The following is a 19,697-nucleotide window of genomic DNA, read 5'->3' as shown; positions in this document are numbered from 1 at the left end:
GATTGTCGTCGACTTTGCTCTCTTTTGTGGTGGAGAAAAGGCTCCATTTATCTCTTTCGGCTATGGCAGAGAATGGGGCTCCCATCTACCCATTCGAGTCCAAATCGGTTCGAGATATAATCGAAAATCGAAGGTAGGCAGAAATGCTCAGATGGATGCTTCTCTATTTGACGAGGCTGTGATAGCTCTCAGTGCTCCGACGACACCGCTTTTAGGTGTTTCTTCTCAGGTCTTGGGTGGAACCGTGGGCCAATCCTCGCCAAAGCCAGGTGGGGGAGTGGTCGATAAGTCTCCTCCGTCTAGCTTTCTTCGACGAGGTTTCCTTATCCCAAGTGCTCCCTCCCTTTTGAGTGGTTGCGCTTCTCCGATCGTTGAAAAGGGTGCAAATTTCAGATTGGATGGCTTGACTCAATCTTAGAAGTGGCCGGTAGGTTTTGGTCCGTCTGGGGAGATTGTTGTGTGGGATCAGGGGGATGAGGTTTAAGTTGAGGAGGGAGGAAACTCCACTTACTACCCCTTGGGTGTCTGTCCCCACGACATGCCCTTGGATTGGGTGTCGGATGGTGTTGAAGATGAAGATCCGTCCTTTGCGATTTTGGATGCCATTGAAGAGGATTTCCATTAGGTTAAAAAGGGTGTGCGTCTTTAAGATCAAAGGGAGGAGAGAAGTGTTGAATTTGAAAAGCTCAATTGACTACGGCGATGCAAGCGTGCCCTCTAGGCGAAGGAAAGGAAAGGCTCAGGTGTTGTAGCGTTAAGTGTTCCTTGTGGGTTTTGGGTTTAAGGGCTTAGGTCATTGTGGGTTTGTTTGGGTTTTTTTTTTTTTTTTTTTCTTGTAGCTTTGAGTGCTCTTTGTGGGTTTCAAGTTTAGGGCTTAGGTCCTTGTGGGTTTATTTGGGTTTCTTTTTGTGGGCTGGTTTTTTAATAAAACCTTTCTTACTTTTTAAAAAAAGAAGAAAAGAAGAGAGATCTTGGAGAAGTCGGGGAGGGTGAGGGTGTTAATTGGTGGCTGCTCTGAGTGCAGGTGCATCGATAGGGTGGTGCGAAGCTCTAGACATCCCACCACCACTATCAGATTCACCAGTGGTATAAAATGTCCCTAATGCAGTGCTTGAGCAGCCAATCCCTCTTCAAGATGCCACCGACGACAGCATGAGATGATCGTCATTGACTTTCCTCTCTTTGGTGGTGGAGAAAAGAATAGAGATCTTGGAGAAGTTGGGGAGAGTGAAGGTGTTAATTAGTGGCTGCTCCAAGTGCAGGTGCCTTGATAGGGTGGCGTGAAGGTCCACACATCACACCACCACTATCAGACTCACCAGAGGTATCCCTCACTGAAAAATACCGTAAATTGACCAGAACAAGCCGAAATCTACTGAAACTCACCAAAAAGTAGAGGAAGCGGTCAAAATTGCACTGAAATTACCAAACCGATTGATGCAAATCGCCGATGCGGGTCGACCCGAATGGGTATCTATTCAACTTGATAAAACCCGATTTGACCCGGACAGGTGTTGAGTCTTACTAGATTTTGGGCCTGAGTTTAAATGGGTTTGAACCAGTCTTTGTTTTGGGCTGGACTCAGCTGAAACCAAATTTCCTCTTTTTTTACTGCTCTTGCTGGATCTATGCTGCCCATTCCAAACTATCTCCTCCTATCTCTCATCCAATCATCTCATACAGAAACTGAGGCCTGCGACCTGACAAGAAGACAGGGGGTAGGAGTGCTATATTAAGTGACATCTAACAATCATACCATATGACTAGTAATATCTTGTCCATGCCCCAGACTATTTGATCACACCAGATCAAGAAGGATGGGAGAAGTTTTGCAATTCTGTTTGGTTTGCGGTAGGGGATGGGTCACATATCAGTTTCTGGTATGATTGGTGGTGTGGAGAGAGATCTTTGAAGCACTGTTATCCAGTTCTGTATAGTATTGTGAGGAACAAAGCTGCAATGTTGGTGGATAACTTGGCAGTTCATAATGGAAATATTCATTGGAATGTTCTTTTTACGCGGCAACTCCAGGACTGGGAGATGGAGATGGTGCTTTCCTTCTTCGAGCGGTTGTACTCCACTTCGATTCGACAAGGAGAGGGTGATAGGTTAGTTTGGAATCCCTCTACAAGGGGCTTATTTGAAGTAAGTTCCTATTATGAAGTGCTTAGTAGGAAAGAAGGCCCTTCATTTCCGTGGAAGAATATATGGTGTGCTAAGGCTCCGACAAGGGTGGCGTTCTTTGTATGGTCTGTAGCTTTAGGAAAAATACTGACCCATGACAATCTGCGAAAGAGGAATATTGTGGTTATTGAGTGGTGTTGTATGTGTAAAAAGAAGGGGGAGGCTATTGATCATCTGTTACTTCACTGCGACACCGCCCGTGAGCTTTGGAGCTTTATGTTTTCTTTATTTGGAGTTGAGTGGGTCATGCCACAAACGGTGCTGGATTTGTTGACTACTTGGGGTGCGTCTTTTGGGCATGGCCTAGCTAAAAAAGCTTGGCGGTTAGTTCCTCACTGTGTTTTGTGGAGCATTTAGCGGGAGCGGAATGCGAGGCTTTTTGAAGATGTAGAGACTGTAATGGTAGTGTTAAGGAAGCATGTGCTTAACACGCTATTTCTTTGGTTAGCGTCCAGTCTTTGCCACCTAGGTGTTTTTAGTTTTGTAGACTTTCTAAATTTATTACCTGTTCCTCCCTTTTAGGGGCGTTCTTGTATACTTCCCGTGTATTAAGGTTGCGCCCCTCTGCGCTTTATTGATGAATTTGAAATTACTTATAAAAAAAAAATCCTTCACGAGTTTACCGCTCAAAGCAATGCTTGACCTCATACCATTTAATATGCTCATTATTATATCACATACAAATGGGACATAATTGCTGGTTATGAGCCATAAAATAAAGGTGTATTTTTAAATAATCCACCCTAATCCTAATTTTAATTCATATAGACCCGACTGTTTTCATATACATGCTCCGCATGACTGTATTAGTCATGGTCCTAAGAAAGATAACATGCTAAAGTAGTGACATCGAGTATCCACTTCATGACGTAAAGGCGCCCTAACTTGAGTTTCTTAGTATAGTTGCTTGTCGAGCGCCTGTTAAAGATCCCACATTTGGCTTTATTCAAGCTTCATAAAGTTGTGTAAAAACTTAATGTGCGACTCTTATAAGTCTCACGTTAGCCAAGCTATAAGGTGATATTCCTAAAGCCCCAAGATAATTACTTGCTTGTTTTCTAAGCACTAAAGATAATTATTTTTACCCTCATATGATCATTTGTCATCCACCCACACCGATTGGGAAGAGTGGTAGTTGATCGGCACAGGGACATCGATAGCCCAGGTGCGCTGCTGGCATAGACCCACATAAAGCAAAACTTCAGACTTCCTGAACAGTTGTGAGGATGGGTCTGCGATGGTAACAACCGCAGGACAAAAAGGATCTGTTATCGTGGCAAGGACACAGATGCAAAACGAAAGGAACAAAACACTCGGATACGAAGTTGAATAGTTGAAAGATAGGAAGGAAGAATTCGATCTTACTATTTCTCGATTATTCAATGATACATCTACGCCAAATAGAAGCAACACAAACTGATATGGAATTACAATAAATGAGATAATGGAAAGGTGAATCTGGAAAAATCAAATCTTGGAATAAAATAAAATCTGAATCATATGAGCTGCATATCTTCAACATATTACACCGCTGCCCTATTTCTGTCCTCTGACAACTCTGGACCCACTCAAATCACTTACTGGGACGTTTTGAGGCTAAACCAAAGCTCAGATTGAGCAGCAAGTGGTGTAGTGACACACGCGCCTCTACTGGGAGTGGGTTTCGTTGAGCACTGTTCATCGTATTCAACCTCTAGCTCTATTTTCTGGCTTTTTCATGATTTTCGACCCTTAAAATTTCATTAGCCATATCTCACTCATTTTAAGTCGAAATTAGGTGTGTAATATGTCATTTTAAAGCTTATGAAACCAAGTATCTAACAATATAGATTTTATTTCCGGAAAATAACGTTTAATGAGTCTAAATTAAGCTGAAAGGTTTGGCCCTAACATAAACATACAAAACTTGGGTTTCAAAATACTCTATACATGCCACAACTTTACCATATTTAAGGATCATGTTACAGACATCATAAGAAACATATTCATGTAAAAAACGAATACATGTTGTAACATAGCCTCCAGAATTAAATCCGATTTTGGAAAGAAAAAAGGGCATATTATCTCTTTCGTAGATATGTACCCATTCGAACACATTAGATACTATAAAATCACCTTCATAAGGGCGAAAACAAGCACATAAAGCTCTGATACCAATGTTAATGGAAAGTTATTCAACATCTCACTCCGAGCAGATCTTCCACAAGTCGGATCTCTTGCTTGTCTTACAAGATACGTCCAATTCTTATCCTATGCCCAATCCTTTTAATCTCCACTTAGATTGTGTCTCACACAAGCCTAAACCACTGCCTCACAGTGATCCATGTTTTAAAATAAAACATGACCCAACTACATCAACTTGAAGAGGGACCCAAAAGAAAAATATTTCTAGCTCAAATAGGAATGTGACACTTTTCATCTCATGACTTGTCATAGGTTATAGGATTTAGAGTTATTTTGATAATCTGCCTACTTAATCCGTATGGCAATGATGCTATATTTATAACAACAATAGAGTTAGTCCTTTAGTAGGACTGTACAAGACTTAAGCTTATCACTAGTAGAGAAGAATAAACCTAAAGCTATACAATTTCCTAAAGCTATACAACTTGTACTAGGTGATTGCCGAGATAATCTAGCCAAGAATAAGATAAAACAAATGCTTTAATTCTGGATAGATTTATTTTTATCAGAAGGTAAAGATATATTTGGTATAATACGCCCCCTCAAACTTGACGTAGGCAACTTGATGTTGAGGTTCAAACTAAGCTGAAGAAATCTGCTTGAGGGAAGAGGCTTTGTTAGTACATCCGCAAGCTGATTTTTCCCAGAAATAAACCGAACCTCGAGATACATATCTGCAACTTGATCCCGAACAAAGTGATAGTCTATCTCATTGCGCTTTGTACGTGCATGATAGATTGGATTGGAAGTGAGATAGGTTGCACCAATGTTACCACAATATAAGATTGGTGCACGTGGAAGAGAAACCCGAAGTTCACTTAAGAGAGAGTGAATCCAAATCAATTTAGCAAAGGCATTTGCAAGTGCTTTGTACTCGGAATCCGTGCTTGAATGTGACACAGTGGGCTGCTTCTTGGAACTCCAGGAGATCAAATTTTTACCAAGAAAAACACAATATCTAGATGTTGATTTTTTATCATCTGGACAACCATCCCAATCAGAATTCGAGAATGCAATGAGTTGATGTGATGAGAGTTTGTGGATGCAAAAGGTGTAGTCAACTGTGGCCTTTAAGAGCACAGGATGCGCTTGACAGCAGACCAGTGAGGTTCTCTTGGATCGTGCATAAGCTGAGATACCTTGTTGACAGCAAAAGCAATGTTTGGACGAGTAAGAGACAAGTATTGAAGTGATCGAATAGTTCTGCGATAGAGTGTAGTATTTGTAATTGTAGAGCCTTCAAACTTGCTGAGAATTGTAGAGGAGGACATTGGAGTAGAAACAGGTTTGGCAAGCTTTATATTGGTCTTCTTCAGAATATCAAGGATGTATCTTTGTTGAGAGAGATGGAGGCCATCTAAGGACCAAGTGGCTTCAACACCTAAAAAGAAATGTAGAGGTCCAAGGTCTTTGAGAGCAAATGATGAATTTAGATCATGAATGAATAAGTCTAGAAATGGCTCGTGTGTGAACTTGTGATGATTATATCATCAATATAAATCAACACAAAAATTTGAATCCCATGAGCATTGTAGATAAATAGGGATGAATCAGCCTTGGAGCTTTTGAAATGCAGTTCTAGAAGCCCTGTACTTAGTCTTGAGAACCATGCTCTTGGCACCTGTTTTAAGCCATATAAGGCTTTGTGCAATTTGCAAACAGCCGTAGGGTGTGAAGGATGTTAAAAACCGGGAGGTTGTGCCATATTCACGGTTTCTTGGAGGTTGCCATGGAGGAAGGCATTGCTTACATCAACTTGATGGATGGCCCAACTTGCAAAAACAGCAATGGAGAGCACTGTTCTAATAGTTATAGGCTTAATGACAGGGCTATAAGTTTCTGAAAAATCAATTCCGGGTTGTTGATGGGACCCTTTGGCTACTAAACAAGCCTTATACCACTCAATTGTACCATCAACCTTTTTCTTTATTTGGAAAACTCATTTGCACCCAACTATGTTCATAGTTGGGGATGGGAGACAGGGGACTAAGTGCCATTCTTGAGAAGGGCGTTGAACTCTTCATTCATTGCCTTGTGCCATTCAGCGTGCTTGTTTGCTTGAGTGTAGCAGGTTGGCTCAATTTCCTGTCCTTGGAGTAGTGCCGTGAGTGCTTGAGGAGGTGGATATCGGATTCGGCCATCTGTAAATTTTGTTTGCTTGAAAATTTGATTCTATGATCGGGTGGTCATGCCATGCACTATTGGTGGTTGGGGGGGGGGGGGGGGGGGGGGGGGGGGGCTGGGAGATGAGTAGAGAATCTAAAGGAACTAGAGCATGGTTATCTGAAGTGTCTGTGTTTGTTGCTGTGGATGGTGAGGGAGTGAATGTAGTTGGATGGGGCTCTAGAGAGAGGCTGTTGTTGTCATTAGTTTAGTTGTTTGATGGTACAACAAGAGGGATAGACATGGAGGGATGAATGAGAGAAGGAGTGGATGATCGGTTGGGAACTGATTTGGAGAAAGGAAAGTTTTGTTCATTGAAGATTACATGCCGAGCAATGTAAATCCTGCCAGATGGAGTATGAAGGCACTTGTATCCAAGATGATTCTTGCTATATCCAATGAGGACCCAAGACCGAGATTGGAAAGCAAGTTAGGTGGAATTATAAAGGTGGAGGAATGGCCAGCACTCAGCCAAATTTTTTTAGAAATTTGTAATTAGGTGAGATTTTGATGGGAGCCGATTTATGAGATAAGTTGCAGTATCAAAAGCCGAGTCCCAAAATGTGAATGGTACAGTGGAAGTGACAAGGAGGGTGAGGCCTGTTTCAACAATGTGGCGATGCTTTCTTTCGATAGATCCCATTTGATGATGAGTATGTGGACAACTTAGACGATAGGACACTCTCATGGCAGTGAGGGAGGTTTGAAGAGGGCGAAATTCATCCCCATTGTCACTTTGGACTGACATAATTTTTGTATCACAATATGTTTCAACAAGTTGCTTGAAACGGAGAAAGGTAGCACAAACATCAGATTTTAATCGCAGAGGATAGAGCCAAGTATATTTGCTAAAATCATCCACAATGCTTAGATAGAAACGATTATTGTTTACAAAAGTTATTGGAGCCAGGACCCATGCATCAATGAAAAGCAATTGCAAAAGATTACGAGAAATAGGACTGAAATTGAAATGAAGATGATGACTCTTGCCCTGTTGACATGAAGAACAAATTGAGGATAACTTGGAGGAAACCACGGGCAATTTATTTGACTTGACGACGTGACTAACAATTGGAGAAGATGAATGACCCAACAGGAGATGCCATTTATGCAAGGATACTTTTTCACCAATGTAGGCAGCAAGAGACTTGGAAGAAGGAGCATGGGAGGAGGGCCATGGATAGAGGCCGAAACTACTCGGGCCATGGAGGAGCAGCTGGCGGGTTTGAAGGTCCTTAACACAGAAAAAATTAGGATGAAATTCAATGAAAACGTGATTGTCACGAGGAAATTGGTTTATAGATATAAGATTTTTCTGGATTTCAAGAACATGGAAGAGTGAAAATAAATGAAAAGTGTGTGAAGGTGTAGGCAATATACCACGACTAGAATGTAAGATTTCCATACCTTGGCCGTTTCCTACTCGAATCTAGTGTATTCGTCAGCATTCAAGTTGAGATTGGATAGGTCATTAGTGAGATGGACATTGGAGCCAGTATCCAGACGTCACGAAGAATCAGATGCAAAGGAGGCAGAGGCGATGTTTGCATGCAGCAGAGAAGAATCAGATTGATATCCTTGCTCAAGTCGGAACCAACATGTTGCTGCAGTGTGACCTCGTTTTGGGCAAATCTGACAAGTAGGACGCTGAGATTGGCCAGGCCAGAGAATGAGAAGTTCTGAGATGGTCCTCTTCCTCGGCCATGGCCTCTACCGCGGGAAAAATTTGTGTTGCGCTGGCCAGTGTTGTAGCCACGGTTGTAGCCACGGTTGTTATGTGGATAGGACGGGTTCTGTCGTTGGGCAATATTGGCAGTGGAGATCGACAAATCAATTGCTGATTTGTGTTGCTCTAAACGCATCTCATAATAGAGCATAAAACCAGAGTTCATTGAGAGAGATGGAGTCTTGGCGTGTGGTCACAGAGGTGACAAGAGGATCAAATTCTGGACCAAGACCAGCAAGGATTGAAGCTTCAATGGGTTTTCCAATTGCAGCCAAGAGATGGGAGAATTCCTGCGCTTTTTGCTAATAAGCGGAGATTGATAGGGCTCATTTCTTTAAGGTGGCCAATTGTTGCTTGAGTTGCGGGATTCGAGATTGAGATTGGGCGGAGAAACGAGTCTCTAAGGTGAGCCATACTTGCCGGTAAGTGGAAAGACCAATGACATGGGGTAGGGCTTCAACGGATAAGATGGAGATGATGGCACTTAAGATCATTTTGTCTTGATGATACCAGGTTTGAGAAGCTGGATTTGCAACAAGGAGGTCGGCGGTGGAGTCGAGAGTAAGCTAAGGGGGTCGTGGATGCGTTCCATCGACATACCCCAAAAGATTTTGTCTTTCTAAGAAGGGGACCATAAGAAAGTGCCATAAGATGTAGTTATCTTGGTTGAGTTTTTCAGAAATATGATGATGCACATTTTGAAGTGCTATTGGTGTAGCGGAAAGGGTAAGGATCGAAAGAGGGGGTGAGGTTTGAGTGGAGGAGTCGGTTTCAGTGGTTGGATTGGCCATAGACGTTAGTCTTGAGATGACTCTGATACCATATAGGATTTATATTATTTTGATAATCTACCTACTTAAACTGTATGGCAGTGATGCTATATTTATAACAACAATAGAGTTAGTCCTTTAGTAGGACTGTACAAGACTTAAGCGTATCACTAGCAAAGAAGAATAAACCTAAAGCTATACTACTTCCTAAAGCTATACAACTTGTACTAGGTGATTGCTGATAATCTAGCCAAAAGATAATAAGATAAAACAAATCCTTTAATTCTGGATAGATTTATCTTTATCCGAAGGTAAAGATATATCTGGTCTAATATAGGTTACAATTAATTTCACTAATTCCTCTCTGTGGCATCGATGAGGACAGATATCGCTGGTGGGGTCTCTTAGATTGCTCTCTGGGGCGATGCCTTTGCGACAGAGTCGATGCTCTAGTTTTCGACTGTGTCGCAGTTTGTGAAAACTACTTCCAATTTTTGCTTCCGCCAATTTCCTGCTCAGACTTTGGAGAGGTTGGTTTGGAACCCTTGATCCCGATGGAGACTAAGCCATTGCAGCTCTCGAAGGTGGAAGATTGTCTTGCTAAGGACGTATCGTTGGCTGCTGCGCTTTCAGTGAATGCTGTTGTTAAACATTCTACTCCGGTGAGGGATTTCCTATGGTGGGAGCTTCTCAAACCGAGTCCGGAAGTGGAAGTTATTCCTCATCTCTCCCCTAAAGTGTCGGTCGCGTCATCGTCGACTCTAGTTGTAAAGGAAGATCGGGTGGAAGGGGCTCCCTCCCTTTTGGGTGGTTGCGTCATTCCAACCGCTGAAAAGGGTTAGAGTTTCAGGTTGAATGGTTTGATCAAATCTCAAAAGTGGCCGGTAGGTTTTGGTCGGTCTGGGGAGATTGTTGTGTGGGATCAGAGCGACGAAGTTTAGGAAGGGGAGGATGGAAACTCCCCTTACCCTTTAGGTGTTTTTCCTCCGGACATGCCCTTGGATTGGGTGTTGGATGGTGACGAGGAAAAGGATCTGTCCTTGGCGATTTTGGATGCCATTGAAGATTTTCATCGGGAAGTAAAGGTTGCGCGTCCAAAGACCAAAGGTAGAAGGGAGCTGTACGGCGATGCAAGTGTATCCTCTCGGCAAGGGAAATGCAAGGCTCATGTGCTGTAGCGTTGAGTGCCCGTTGTAAGTTTCGGTTTTGAGGGCTTTAGGTCCTTCGAGCTTGTTAGGTTTCTTTTTGTGGGTTGGTTTGGTTATTCATGTGTATACTTCCTGTTTACTTAAGGGCGTTTTACATTTTTTTCAATAAAATTTTATTACTTATTAAAAAAAAAATACAAAATAATGGTAATTGCACTCTAATAAATATTTTGAATTAATCAATTAATCCTAAGGCAATTCTTATTTTGATATTTAATTCCTCCATGAAATATTCCTTAGTAGAATTAAAGTCAATTAGATTGTCACTTTAATTGACTAGCTCTTATCCTTGAGTACCCAATTTAATCTCATATTTATTCTCTCTCTCTCTCTCTCTCTCTTGTGAAATTAAATTTCACCAAGAAAAAGTATTTTTAGTATCTCTTACTAAAATTTCCTTGTTAGGGACGAAGAAAATAATCCATTAAACCTCAAGAGGATGATTTCTTGTCTATTTGAATTAATCAATGGACTTGGATTCCTTCTTGAACATAGAGTTCCCACAATGCTATGTGTGACCACCCAACGTGCCAAGATTGTTTATCGCATAATGTCTCACTCCTAAATGCCTCTAGTGACCTTCACTTCACATTTGAGTCCGCGAATCTCTCAGGATTTAGAATCAATATCACAAGAAACCTTGGAGTTTTTCATCATAACCTTTCGACAGTGTTTTGAAGGAATGACAACTCCGGTGGTCGTATTCAGTGCATTGTGTAATGCCCCATTAAAATTAATTAACTAATAATTAATTTCATGGTTCGCCTTCCAGCCACATTTTATAAGGAATAAGACCCAAGGATATCACTCTTCGTAGAGAGCCTGTAGCGGAAGACTTTTCATTTACTTACAGAGATAGCAACTAATTTAAAACCACAATCTCAAAAACAACCAGAACAAAACTAACACATCATAACATAGATAATTCTCTCTAAATGTTACGGTCAAAGACCAGTCATTAACTTAACATAAATATTACAAGCTAAATCTAAGAGTCATCATCAATATCAAGGCATAGTCTTAAGAAGATAAAGTAAATGTATGATCTCGATCATATCGTGGTGGGTGTCCTCATCACCATCCCACATGGTCTTCAACCACACAGGATCTAGCTCCTAAAAAATGATTTGAATTATGTCTTCTAGGTGGACATAACATCATGATGTACGTGTTATTATATGGTGAACTCAAATATTTATAAATCACATGCTGTAATGTTAGATCATTTGACAATATCATGAAAGTACTATAGATATAATATATGTTGTAGTATGAGAATCATGTCATAATTCAATTCCATATGGTCTATCCAAGTCCTTAACCCCTTCTTGGTATGGTTGGTGCTGTCCCGAGAGACCCGTAGTACAATACCAGTGCCCCGGATACAAATAATTCTAGCAGCCCAACCGAGTCCGACCTCAGGTAGCCTATGCTACTAGCAAATGTGTAATGGTAACCCCATCCGTATATAGTGTGCCGGTCACAAAGAACCATTAGATTATAGTTCAAACATAAAAGTAAATCTCTTTGACCATAGGGCTAACCCATATAATAGTAAGCCCATAGTCGTTATCCTGCACGTATTAGTGTATCATGTCATACGATGCAATTTAACATTCACCATCTTTTATATGCATGCTTTTATAAACTCATTATTTTCGTTATCTTGTTATTCTTCACTCTTTTTCACAAAATAGAGTACACAGTAATCAAAAATATATTTCGTGTGAGTAGTAAACATGCATGTTTGGTATGTAAAATAATCATGCTATGCGGAAAAAATAATAACAAGTATCTATGTGAGTTTTTACTCACTCACATTGTAGGGTTCTTCCACAAAATCCACCTAAGGCTCCACAACCTTGATAAACCCGAGCTAAAACCGGCCCTAAAGCATAATATGCTCAAAATAGGTTTTCTACCTGACCTTCGAACGTTCAGACAGAAGAGGTTGAACAAAAGGGCCGAATAAATTGAAGGGCAAGCCAGAGGGGGTATTTATAGGCTCAAAAAGTAGTATGGATAAGTCTGAGGCGTTCCTTTTCAGCACAGCCAGACATCGAAAGTTTGGTTTGCTCTTTTGCATGTTCAGTGCACTGTTTAACCAATAGTCTTAGGGTTTCAGATCGAACGTTCGGTGTATTGTTCTGACGTTACGGTCTAAAACGTCTGGGCTGTGCTACACAACATAGGTCGAATGTTTGGTGTACTATTCTGATCGAACGTTTGGCTTCCTCATTTGAACATTCGGCTGGGACAGAAAATCAAAATACTCCCTCTTAACAAACCCTAACAATACCATTAATTTAATTAAAGCTCACTTAACTCTAATTAATAATTGGGGTACTACACATTGTATCCGTACCGACACATCAATCGGAAGTCAACACCTCACATGAGCAAGATAGATCATCATGATTGATTTGTTACAGTCTTATCCAATGGAATGCTCAATTCCATTAATGATTGAGAACATAAGGTTTTAGACTACAAGATTTATGGTCTAAGATTTTCAGTTTGATAATCTCATTACTCCAACTATAGACTATATTTAATGTAATCTAAGGACCATTTACACGCATATGATAAATAATAATGATAAAGAAAATGCATTTAAATAAAGTTTTATGATCAATGCTCAATAAATATATTAGTAAATAAATAACTTTATTTAATTTAAATTTAAATTAAAATATGTTATGAACTAATTGGTGTTTTAGGGCATTATCCCTAACACCCACCCACTACTTGATAACCTCTAAAAGATTATCCTAATTTGAATTGTGGCTCCATTAACCCATGTGGACGCTCCATGGATAAAATTTAATTTCCAATGGAAGCAAATAGAGATAGAGGAGGCTTGAACACATACGTAGCCTCTCTCACCTCTTTTATATATATTGTTAAACTCATAACAATGACCAAAATACCCCTGTAAGTAATCAGCAACAGATTCTTCTAACCATAACAATCTCTTCTAATAACATCCAAAATATATTTAGATTCATCCAATTTTCGTGATCACGGAGCAGAATTACTGTTTATGATAGGAGCTTGTAGTGTAAACTCTTGTTTATATACTACCAGAGCAATATCTGTTGGTGTAGAAGATTTTCTATCCAGGGTCTAGCTTCCTTCTTTTTGAGTTTCAATTATGTTCAACAGAATATGTCCCATGCTCCAATATGTTTTTTCTGTTTGGGATGATGTGTATTGCAGCAAGGATAAATGTTGATGATGAGAGATTTTGGTCTATTATCTAGGATGTTTGGTTGCATAATGGTTGGCTTGCCCCTCTAATATCTAACTCTCTGTTGCCTCAAGGAGAGGGACTTATCTCGTTATACGCATCTCAAATAAATTTCTAGTTTACTGTCTTTCCTTGTTTAAATGTGATCAAAGTGGTTCACCTAAAGAAGAGCATCAAATGGATTTTCTCTGGAAGTGCCAAGGATAAAGGCTTATGTAGCTTGGTGCCTTGGCCCTTGGGGATAATATAATAAAGGCTCTGTTGCAAGTGGTTTTGGAGATTTTCTGGGGAATCCAATACATTGCAGCCAGTGGCTTTTAATCTGAGTATGGCCTTGAGAGTGGGGATATCCAGATGACAACTAGACTAACTTACTAGTGGTCTTGGATATTAACTACCAGCTTACTCCATTTCCCTGCCATAAAATATTGTGAATGTGTGAAGTTTATCTCTATTTGTGGATGAGAATACGGAGGATGCTTTTCTTTTAATAAATAAATAATTTCCTCATGAAATACAGGCTTTGCTGGAATTTTCATACTGCCTGCTATATTTTAGTTGTAATCTTTTGCGTGCTTGGGGTTTCTTGGAACATGTGCCTCATATAGTAAATGCTATTTGTTTAATCAAGGCTATGCCTCGAATTTTTCCCTGCTAATCAACTTTTATTTTCAAAATTCTGAGGTATGATTCATGTGATTACCAGCGATACCAGGCAACAGTCCTCTCAGAAAAGCAGCATATTGTCTGCACTGGCCCGGCATATCCCTTTCGTTTTTGATCTTCTAAGGAGACACCATCCGCAGTTGAATGGCACTGAGGGAAACCATTTACATGAAAATGCATTTCTTTATGAAGAGATAGATTCAGGAGACTCTCATGACGGAGGAAATGGTACTGATGTAAACAATATAGCTGAAGATAACGATCAGCACCCTGAAGATTTCCAAACAGTGGGGAGCAGCAGCAATGACAGTTTGTTCTATTCTTCAAGGTTTGATTCTCCCCCCCTCCCCCCCGGGCTTCCCCCCCCCCCCCCCCCCCCCCCCTTGCTTTATTTCACTTATGATATAAAGATCTAAACCTTGTCTTTTTCTTTTTTTCTTTTTTCTTTTTTTCTTCTGCTTCTGTAGGAATTGTGATTGTGAATCTGAAGAAAGTGAGGTTGGTTTATCAGAAACCAGTGCCAAGTCTTCCAGATTTTACAATGCAATTACTGAAGGTAGCACACCTTAGGTTCTTTATCATTTTTAGACGCGAATCACTTAATTTACAGTTTGAAGGAGTTGTGCTCACCTAGTTTTTTTTTTTTTTTTTTGTCCCCGAGTAATCATTTTTAAATTTCATTGTCTAGGAACTCCTGCTTTCCAAAGGGAGCCACTCATGAGTTGGAACTTGGGGCTTGCGTATGAGGTTGCGAAGGAGTGGGCCAAAGAAAGAGCTGCTGAGACTGGAACTAGTCCATTGCATGATAACCTCAGCATCCTCCACCTTCCAGTTGGTGTACGACCTTCAGAGGAGTTAAAGGACAATGCCAATATCTCACTTACAACACAAACCCTTGATCCAGAAACTGAGGGTGATGCAAAAACAGAACCAGTTGTTAATTCAAGCATTTCTTCATGGAGTGAATTGACTGATGCAGGCTTTGAAGCAGTGAAGGACTTTTGTAATAACACATTTACTTCATTTAAGGGAAATTATGTTGATATTACAAAGAAGCAAGGAGATCTCTCTGTTCGTGCAGCATCTATGTTGGTAATATGCTACTCATGAATATTGTTCTACAGGCTTTGTTCAAGTTGCAAGCCATACTATAATTTTCTGGAAAGTTCTCTGTTTCTATGCCGAGCGTTGTGTTTATTTGTTTTATTTTGGTTGAACCTCGGAATTGATCATCCTTCTAGATTAGTATTTGTTAATGACCAGTCCACAAAGTCAGATGATGCATCTGAAAATGAAAAATGGTTATAACTGAGTTCAAACCTAAAAGGGGAAAATAAGTGTATGTTTGTATTTTAGAATTTAACGAAGAAAATACTTAGAATACTAAAGCATGGGCAAAATCATATTTACTGTTTTTAAGTAATGTACAGTTGCAGTTTAATTTTGAATTGGGAATATGAATAATGTGCAATTTGTGGAATAGTGTTTAACAGAAGTCATATGTTTCTCGTGTATGCAAAGTGAAATGGTTCCATGGCTGTCAACCACTTCCAATAATTTACTGGTATGCTGCATTATTTATTTTAGTTTGCTGCTGTGAATCCTCATATCCAAGGACTTCTGAAGAGGGAAGTTTGGGACTTGTTCTTTATTATAATCATGTGCTGTACCATGCTTTATACAGCATTAGAAAGAAAAAGAGCAGGGTCAGTCTCGGGGGTTGATGGTTCACCTCTGGAACTGAAACCTTAGTCCCACTAATATAATCTGTATATTATGGTGACAGCATAAGAAACTGAAAATTTCAATGATCTCTTGCTGTACTTTCTGGAAATGATAAAAAATCGTTCCCATATATCTTTAAGGTGATTTAAGTGTAGTACGAGTCCATCCTTCAATCTTAAGTTGACCTGTTCCTATGCTCTCCAAAACAACAATTATTTTTCAGTTCTGATTGAATGCTTTTCATACAGGAAGCTGAAAGAGATTCACCGAAAAAGTGGAGTCCTATTGTAGAGATGCCATATAGAGGAGGGTTTTACAGGGGGCGATGTCAAGGAGGTCTTCCTGAAGGAAAGGTGCTGTAAAACTCCATTTCTTGATTATGTTTGTTGCATTGTACGAAGGGAATGTAATCTCAGTTTATGAGTGAAATTACACAGGGACGTCTGGTTCTTGGAGATGGAAGCATATATGATGGTATCTGGCACTATGGTAAGAGATCAGGTCTAGGTACATTCTACTTCAGTAACGGGGATGTGTTCCAGGGCTCATGGAGGGAAGATGTTATGCATGGGAAGGTTTGTCTTTTTCTTTTCAAAATAAAGTTGATTTCTGACTTGAGAGACCACCTTCTGGGCGATAGGATAAGTTCCACTCCACTACTGCATATCATATTTCCATTAAATCAGTTTTTTTGGTCATATCTGGTTTCAGCAAGTGAATTCAGAAATGTAAATATTGGAAATGTTTTGGAATTTGATTATGAAGTGTTGAAATGAATGCCTGGATCATGAAAGAAACACCTATTTAAATGCAAAGGTAGGCCTAGCAATTTATTTACAGATTATGTAATAAGCATTTCTTTCTGATCACATTGAAAGGCACGACTGTTACCATGAAACTATTCCAAGTAATGACTAATACTAGTCTAGAACTGGAGACAAAGAATCTGTCTTATTGATAGTCAATGCATGTTTGGCACAGTAATCAAACAGTATGATGGAGATTGTAAGATAGATTGCTTGCTAGCACCATAAATTCTAATTAGGTGGTTTTTGATTACTTTTTGGACTCACATGATCTGGACATGTAGCTATGGATTTGAGTTCAAATATATGGTATGCAGCTCATTCTGTAAAGTTTATGCATACTTAGAAGAACAAGAATGGAATCACGCTCTATAGGATTAAGCCTACAACAATTGGTTAAACAAAGAGAGCTTCATAAATATTTTGTGACCTTAATACAAACATGTCACGGGTTCAAATGCTTTCATCCCTGCCTATTACTCAAGTGATCACTAATGAGAAATTAATTGAAATTGATTAGGAGACAATGAAATGAAATATTAATCATGGTGAGAATTGAGCAAGATTGGTTGACCAGAATTCATAAAAATGTAACATTCTTTTGAACTTGTTGAAGTGGCCCTAACTGGAATGGGACTTTGAAATTTTCCTAAAACTGTTCTATCTCAGTTGCAAATACATGCTAAATGGAGCTGAAGCACATAAATCATTAGGATTTTTGTAGTACTTTTTGTGGTCAATACTAGGTGAAGTGGAACCCCTGTGAACATTTCAACCTAAAGAATAAAAATTTATCCTATTTGTCTTCCAGATGTCTGCCTTGGCTGCTTACACCACCGTTGCTTTGGTGTGAATTATGTTTGTCCATGAAAATTTTCTTTTATTTCCTTTCAGCATTCATGGCATGTTGACATGCATAACCAGCGTACATGTTCTATCCTTATTATACTTCTGTTTACCAGAAGGATATTTCTTTTGGTCTATTCATGAGGTCCACAAGCCATACATATTTCAAACCGGTGCATTTATTGGTTCTATAGTTGGTGGAAATAAACATCATGAGCTATGCATCCTATTCACTGCTGGAGATGAAAAATAGAGTATTGTTTTCCTATCTTTACCAGAGGTTGCCAGCATAAGTAGATTTTGTACCTTGAATAATTCTTTATGGGTTATCCTAAGAATGTAAATTTCTGCACTTATGTAGGGTTGGTTTTATTTTCACACGGGGGATCGATGGTTTGCAAATTTTTGGAAGGGAAAGGCCAATGGTGAAGGCCGTTTCTATTCGAAGTCTGGTGATGTCTTTTTTGGCCATTTCCAAGATGGATGGCGACATGGCCAATTCCTTTGTATCGATATCAATGGGACAAGGTCTGTGTTTGCAAAAACAGCTTTCCAGCTCACTTTTTTTTTTTTTTTCAGTAGTCTTGTGCTCCTCTACGGACTAGGAATTCCTGTTAAGTGATCCATTGTCTTATCAATCTGCATATTTACAGGTCTCTTGAGATTTGGGATCAAGGTATTCGTGTAAGCTGTAAGCAATTGGACTCTGATACTGATGCCGGATAAGTACTGTGTACTCTTGGTGTTATTGAATTACGTCCCCTTTTTATATGTTGTATTTTGTCTCTTTGGTTTTCATTATTTTGGCTCATAGGTATTTTAGTTAAGAGAAGTTTTGCAAGCAGTATTCTCACACTTGCGGACTTTGCCAATTTTGTTGTGTACCTCTTCTCCTAGCACTTACAAAGCATCTTCAAATGAATCTATAGTTCTTAAAAGCAGATCTACATGATCTTTTTTTCTTTTCTTTTTTTCTCTTTAAAAAAATATAAAATAAAATACATCTCATACATTAAAAGAGAAGGGTTACAAGCAACAACAAAAAGTTCAAAAGGGGTGGGCTCCCCAACAACAACACCCAAACCAAAGAAACAATGCCAAGTTTGTAAACAGGAAACAGGAAATGGATGTTTTTATGACCCTGAAGAGGTCATAAATCTCCCCGTCCTCTATAGCTTGTGCAAAAGCCAAGGAATAGGCCGCATAAAGCGGTATAAGCACCAAAGCAGAGAAAGATAAGGGCATGACCATTGAGAGAGAGCTTTTCACCCTACCCAAACCTCTGTTAAGGCTGAAATTACAACAACCTCCTAATAGAGGTTGAGGGGGAGAAAGTACTGTTGAAATTAGAACAAAGTTTACTGTTAAGGAGTAAAACACTCTAGGAACAGAAGCCTCCACCACAAGATAAAACAACAAGAACTAACGAGACAATAAGCCACACAAAGAAAAAAGAAATATAGAAAATCTAAAAATACAACAGGTAAACATAGAAAAATTCAACATGCTGGAGAGTGGTAGCAAGAAGGTGCGTGAAGGCCGAACAACTGGTGGAGATGTTGGTGAGGCTTGTAGGGGGACTGGAGTGGCGAAGATGAGCAGATATGGCTATGAAAGAACCAGGTCCATGAAAGCCGTCCAAACCGAGGATGTACATGACGGTGGGCTACTAGAGGAGGACGGTGGATCTATGCCGGAGAGGAGAAGGGAACGGCATAACCAAAGTTGGGTTCTACTGTTTTAGGGAAAACCTCAAGAAAAACGGAGAAAAACAACAGAAAGCAAGGAGATATGAAAAAATGAGAAAGAAGAGGGAAGCGAGGAGTATGGAGACAAGTTCCATATCTCCTCCCTTAGAAAATTCACGGATGAGTAGTTGTCTCAGAAGAGACTGAAGAAAATCTTCTAGAGGAGCTTCTCTCTTAAAACAAGAGAGAGAGCATATGTTTCCATGATCCTTTTTTAATGTACATCTCAACGGGGGAGAAATTTACATGATCCTTTTTTAATGTACCTCTCTACATGGGGGAGAAATTTAAACGATCTTTTGTCTCGTGTTCTGCATGGATTCTCATTGATGATTTTTTATTTTTTATCTTTTATTTTATATATCTATCAAAGTTCATAAATTTGTTGTTTATAAAAAAGACACTGCTTGTCTTCTCAAAA

The 19,697-nt window shown here is 39.7% G+C and overlaps 1 protein-coding gene across 1 annotated transcript in view; it reads left to right on the top strand.

Annotated features, from left to right (window-relative positions):
* LOC133878530 (protein ACCUMULATION AND REPLICATION OF CHLOROPLASTS 3, chloroplastic) overlaps window positions 1-18,490 on the top strand; it is an 88,403-nt gene extending 69,913 nt beyond the window's left edge. Inside the window, exons 10-16 of the mRNA XM_062317092.1 lie at window positions 14,192-14,479; window positions 14,619-14,707; window positions 14,840-15,243; window positions 16,125-16,229; window positions 16,314-16,451; window positions 17,890-18,056; window positions 18,182-18,490. Of these exons, the coding sequence (XP_062173076.1) occupies window positions 14,192-14,479; window positions 14,619-14,707; window positions 14,840-15,243; window positions 16,125-16,229; window positions 16,314-16,451; window positions 17,890-18,056; window positions 18,182-18,254 (1,264 nt within the window). The 3' untranslated portion in view covers window positions 18,255-18,490. The remainder of the gene's footprint in view (window positions 1-14,191; window positions 14,480-14,618; window positions 14,708-14,839; window positions 15,244-16,124; window positions 16,230-16,313; window positions 16,452-17,889; window positions 18,057-18,181) is intronic.
* The last annotated feature ends 1,207 nt before the right edge of the window (window positions 18,491-19,697 follow it).

Source organism: Alnus glutinosa, chromosome 1 (genome assembly GCF_958979055.1).
Source record: "Alnus glutinosa chromosome 1, dhAlnGlut1.1, whole genome shotgun sequence".
Lineage (NCBI taxonomy): Eukaryota > Viridiplantae > Streptophyta > Magnoliopsida > Fagales > Betulaceae > Alnus > Alnus glutinosa.
Note: the sequence above shows the minus strand (reverse complement) of the source record. Positions and strands in the feature narration are given on the sequence as shown.